The sequence below is a fragment of the Nelumbo nucifera genome, chromosome 5 (genome assembly GCF_055504915.1).
Source record: "Nelumbo nucifera cultivar China Antique chromosome 5, China Antique-T2T, whole genome shotgun sequence".
NCBI classification, from domain to species: domain Eukaryota; kingdom Viridiplantae; phylum Streptophyta; class Magnoliopsida; order Proteales; family Nelumbonaceae; genus Nelumbo; species Nelumbo nucifera.
In genome coordinates this window covers 59,051,273-59,057,272 of record NC_142653.1, presented here as the reverse complement: position 1 = coordinate 59,057,272, position 6,000 = coordinate 59,051,273, and the positions used below count along the sequence as shown (strand labels likewise).

The 6,000-nt window shown below is 36.7% G+C and overlaps 1 protein-coding gene across 1 annotated transcript; it reads left to right on the top strand.

Annotated features, from left to right (window-relative positions):
* The first annotated feature begins 389 nt into the window (after positions 1-389).
* On the top strand, positions 390-3,169 carry LOC104589427 (putative disease resistance protein At4g27220). Its single transcript, XM_010247753.2, has 2 exons — positions 390-531; positions 623-3,169. Exon 2 carries the CDS (start codon positions 1,032-1,034, stop codon positions 2,616-2,618), a length of 1,587 nt encoding a protein of 528 aa, XP_010246055.2. The 5' UTR covers positions 390-531; positions 623-1,031; the 3' UTR covers positions 2,619-3,169.
* Positions 3,170-6,000: the final 2,831 nt, after the last annotated feature.

Here is a 6,000-nt window from a genome sequence, read left to right as displayed (position 1 = left end):
AAGTATCTACATATACTTTTTGTTTAAATGAGCTAATTGAATTAATAGCCACATATTATTTTGGAAATGAAATGATTAAAACACCGTGGTATGTTTTAATACCGTTTGGTGGTATTTTCATCGATATAAAATCATGTCTTCTCCATTAAGGGCAAGTTTGGTATTTAAAAATTAGAGAATGGCATTAGCATTAAATGTTATAATTTTGACATAAACATAACAGGAGGGATGTACTTGAAAATATATCTTGATATTTTGTTTTGAACAAAACAAATACCACTCAAAACCATTAAACCATAGAATAAAGGAAACAAGATTAATTTCATACATATTTTCATTGACGATACAAATACAATTTCTTTTATTTATGTTTTATAGGGAAAAAATATTAACAAGGTTTATTCAATTTCAGTTAATGGTAGATGGATCGTTGGACAGAGTAAAACACCAACAACCAACTCATCTTGTCGCGTGAAATTTCTCCTAGGGTTCAATAGCTCACATGGAATCACGATGGCATTAGTTACAAAGGTAATTTAGTGGTTCAAGATCATGATAATGATATTATATTTATGTGAACTGTGCGCTCTAACCCTGATTTTCACTGTTTTGTTTACTTCAGGATTGAGTTGTCTTCTCTGCCTTGAGTCCTCAACGGCTGAAAATGCATAGCAGAAGCAGCACAGAGAGGGGCACGAAATAACTGGTGGAAGAGTCCATTACATTGTTGAAGTAGTCAAAGAGAGGTGGCAAATAAGATCTATTCTCATCTTCTTTAGTTTTAATTATATATTGCTTCTCCTCGAATATAAAAATGTTGTCAGCTCTACCGTCCCTATGGGGGAAGGCCAAGGATATTTTAATTGGCATTGCAGAAGACTGTATGAAGGATACGCTTAAGGACAACTTTGGTTATCTTGTTGATCCCAATGGTAAGATTGAGGAACTAAAAGTTGTGAGAGAGGAGATTCAAAAAGCAGTTAAAGAAGGGAGAAGATGTTAAAGATGAATTACAAAATCTTCTAATCAATATGGACAGAATCATGGAGAATTGGAATAATACACCTTCTTGGCACTCTATTTACAAGCTAAGCAAGGAAGCCGTGGCGAAGATAAAATCCATTGATGAACTCCTACCAAAGAAGTTATATAATGTATCTAATCCAGCTCCCCTTCCAACGACGGAATCCATTTACAAGGGAGATTTTAATGTCTTTGAATCCACCAAGTTGACAATGGATAAAGTCATGGAGGCATTGAAAGATGAAAATATCCATGTCATTGGGGTGTATGGGATGGGAGGTTTGGGAAAAACTTCCCTGGTGACGGAAGTGGGTAAACAAGTGGAGAAAGAGAAACTTTTTGACAAGGTCGTGATGGCTGTGGTGTCACAAGAACCAAACCTTAAAGAAATGCAAGGTCAAATTGCAGACATGCTAGGTTTGAAATTTGAAGAAGAAAGTGTGAAGGGAAGAGCGTTGAGGCTATCAAAAAGGTTGGAGAAAGTGGGGAGCATTCTTGTCAGCTTGGATGATTTTTGGAAGAAGTTGGATCTGGGAGAATTGGGAATTCCATTCGATGGCAACAAGCACAGGATGGGCTGCAAAATCCTACTCACAACACGGCGTCAAGATGTTTGCCATGCAATGAAGACCCAAGAAGATATTCCTCTTAGCATCTTATCTGAAGATGATGCTTGGGATTTGTTTAGAAGGAATGCAGGTGATGTGGTGGAAAATGACGCTTTGATCAAAGATGTTGCCAAGGATGTGGCGAAGGAGTGCGGGGGTTTGCCCATAGCAATTGTAACAGTTGCGGGAGCACTACGGGATAAGAGAGATCGACAAGAATGGGATTATGCACGAAGGGAACTTCGATTGTCTGAATTTCAAAATATTGAGGATTTAGATCCAAAAGTGCGCTCGTGTTTGAAATGGAGTTATGATTATTTAAGGGATTTGGAAGCCCAACGGTTGTTCTTGCATTGCTGTCTTTTTCCTGAAGATTATCTTGGTATTGACATTGATGAACTAATACGATACTCTTTTGGAGTGGGACTTTTGAAAAATGTTGAAACAATAGAAGATGCAAGATACAGAACTCGTAGAATTGTAAATAAGCTTAAAGCATCTTCCTTGTTGTTACAAGGTTGGAATGAAAAGTTTATCAAAATGCACGATGTTGTTCGTGATGTGGCCATCCATATTGCATCTAGTAAGGGTGAACATGATGAATTATTCCTGGTGAGAGGAGGTAATTTGGAGGAATGGCCAACAATGGAATCAACAGCAGATTACACAGCCATCTCATTGATATATTATCGAATAAAGAAGCTACCTAATTCATTGGAATTTTCAAAACTAAGGACTTTAGTGTTGCGTCGTGCTTATGTCCAAATGGAGATTCCAGACACTTTCTTTCAAGGGATGAGAGCACTTAGAAGTTTGGATATGAGTTTTAATGACCGGCTTTGCATCCTACGATCTTCAATACGGTGGCTGACAAATCTTCGAACATTAAATCTACAAGGATGCGAGGACTTAGAAGACATATCTATGCTTGGAAATTTGAAGGGACTTTGTTATACTCAACTTAAGTGGATGCGGATCCATACATAGGTTGCCAACAAATATGGCACAGTTGACCAATCTAAGTGGTTGAATTTGACACTTGCTTCTGGGATTGAAATTATACCACCGAATGTGATATCATGCTGGTCCCAACTAGAAGAACTACACATGGGTGATAGTTTTAAGGATTGGGAGATAGAAGGAATGCATCGCATATCAAGGGCTAGATTGGCAGAGTTGAACGCATTGCATCGCTTAACCAGTCTACAAGTAGAAATAAAAGATCGAAGAAGTTTGCCAGATGATTTTGTTTTCCAAGATCTTGGAGTTTTTCACATAGATATAAATTTTCGAGACCATTACAATTATCGTATTGAAAAGGTGTTACGTATCGAAGGCTTACGGACCCAAAAAATCAAAACTGTATTTTCTAATCAATTGAAAAAAACAAAAGTCCTACAACTACAAGATTGTGAGGGACTCAACTTGTGTGGATGCAGTGATATTGAAGATTTCCCATCACGTGCCCTTTTGAGAGGCATCTTTTCACGTGCCACAACTCAAAGTCTACTACAGTTCAAAGAGCTTAAGTAAAACAATTAATCATATAAAGATATATTTCTTATTTTTTGTTACTAGGAAAGAGAGAGCACGTACCTTGTATAAGCCAAAACCTCAAATAGCAAGACGCATAGACCATAGCTTTAGTTGTGGGTGATCATTTCTAACCAGACCCAGCCCGAGCCATATATTTCTAGGCCGAGGCCTGATCAAGATGACCCACATCAAGCCCAAAATTGGGAGCGGGTCTAATGGTTTAGGCCCATCTGGTTATACGGTTATACGAGAAAATTTCTGATCAGTACCCTGTACTTTAAGAGTTGTGTCAAATCAGTCCCTGAACTTCAAAATGTGTCTTTGCAGTACAGTATCTGAATGGCAATGAATCTGGTATAGTGGTGATAACGGTGTTGACTAAAGGTCAACTAACGATAAGGACTTATTAGATACAATTTGAAAGTTTAAGGCACTACATAAACACATTTTGAAATTCGGGGACCAACTTGACAGAACCCCCAAAGTACAGGATATTGATCAGAAATTTCCCCAAAAACATCAGGCTATAATAATAATAATAATAATAATAATAATAATAAATAAAACGGATGATCATTTCAAACCAGTCCAGCCCAACACACAAATTGTGGGCCCAGCACGATAAGGGCCAAACCCACATCAAACCCAAAATTTTACGGGTTGGGAATGTGTCCAATATTTGAGGCCCATCTTGCAATAGCCCCTACCATAGGCTATGTCTAAAAGATTGATGACTTTTCTTTAACTAAAAAAAATGTATGGCCTTGCCCTCACTTTAATCCTTTGAAAACCTTATTAATCTTCAGGAAACATTATAAATTGTGCGATGAGGAATTGGTTGTGTGTAGGGTGCAGAATTGTAAGCAGATATATACATTGCAAATACAAGGTTAAAAATTACTGTAAATAAGGTTTTCCACTGTACATGTTTTTGCATTTACATTCTTTTCAAACTGAACATTAAGGACAAAGAGTTTATCTAAAACAGGAATTTGAGAATTTAAATTCTCACCCGAAAAGAAAATAAAATCACTTGGGTTTTGAATTTGAAACAAAACCACTAACGTGTTGGTGTTTTAGTAGGCGTAGGCCACCTAAGCATACTAGGCGAGTTCTGTTGGTGATAGGCTTTTGGCTTGTTTACATTTTAATTAAATAATCTCCTCCTACTTCACGTAGCTAGATCTTAGGTGATCATCTATAATTAATGTTTTACTTAAATGAAATAAGTTTCTTTTGAAAAGTAAATGATATAAGTTTAATTTCAAATAACTTTTTTGTTTATAAAAATGAAGGGGTGTTTACCGATGTGTATGATTTTGTCTTTCATAACAAAAGCTGCCTCAACAGCAAAAAACAATCTGATTATGCTTTTGTGGCACTTGATTTTGTTTTTCTTTTTTCTTTTTTATTTTCTGTTGTATTCAATATATTATTTATATCTTTATGATGGGTTATCATAGTTGAAGCATTCATTCACTCCCTTGCATTAAGCATATTTTTTCCATTGATTATTAAAGCCTAGTTCATATTTGCAATTAAGGTTCCAAATATTGACATGGGTAGTGTATTGGCCCGTGTCAGAGGATCAATTTAAGGCCTGACTACCCTCTGAAGTGAAATAGGAAAAATGCTTGTTAAAAGTGAAATTGAAATGCTAAGACTATTTATGCAGGGTATCACATCGAAGGCCAATACTAGCAATTATGATGATGATAATGATGTAAGGAAAAATAACGAGGTAATTCCTTGTCTAAAACTGGTATTATTTTGCTTCTTAGTTTTTTCAAAATACCTTTAAATTTCAAATGATTGGCGGATGTTCTTATGGTCGTATATAAATCAACCATTCAATCTATTGGTATTGCATTAGCAATAACTTTTGCACTGAATGAAAGGTGCCAACTGGTTGGCTGGTAAGGTTTTTAGCTAGTTGGAAACGGGTCACAACAGCGTTTGCTGCCGTGCATTCAGAACATCTCCCTTGTCTTCCATGATGAGATGTTCCCGATGTACAACTACAATTAATGATGACTGTGACTGATTGTTGGGACCCTGTTTAGGGACCTGATCCAAATCTGGTCAATTGTAATGGAACTTGGGAGTCGAACCCCACCTGCACCAGGGCTGGGGGGTTTTGGGTTTATTAATTTGCAGTTGCACTCTCCCCAGACTAGGCCTTTATCTCATAACAAGAGCAATGCAGCACATACTCAAAAGAAATTAACAGTCTTATTGCATATGCTGATCAAATTACTTGACCTAACAGGTAGAAATTGATCTTAACACCATTGATTTCCTTGCGATGTGGTCTGTGGAGTCATTGCAGCAGCTGGATGAATTGAGGCAATCTGATGAGCCTTCACTTGAGTTGAAACTCTTCGAGCCTCCTAGCAAGAAGCAACAACTCCATCCATCATCATCAACAGCCTTGACCTCCAAGTCACATAGAAATTAACCTGAACTGGGGGAGAACTTGATCGAATGTAAAACTTCTCGTGATATATTGGAATGCTTTCTGAACCTTATCCTAGAGCAAGATTATTGTGTGATGCAGATTGACTTGAGTCTCTAATTAAATTTTCATAGTAATAAGGGTCACGTAGTAGGCCAAACCAACTTTTCCATTAGATTTCTTTATTAATAGTATGACACAATGGACAGTTGTGTTGCTTTTGTTAGTTGTATTAGTATTAGTTTGCAAACTGTCATTATTACTATCAGACAACTTGATCAAATCTTTGATATACATATGAATATGTCAGTGCATGGAAATGTTGGCTTATAGGTTGATGAACCTACAATTTATCTATAATTTTTGAGGACTTTAGCA

Coding starts and splice junctions, on each gene's coding strand:
- LOC104589427 (XM_010247753.2), top strand. CDS start 1,032: ATGGACAGAATCATGGAGAATTGGAATAATACACCTTCTTGGCACTCT.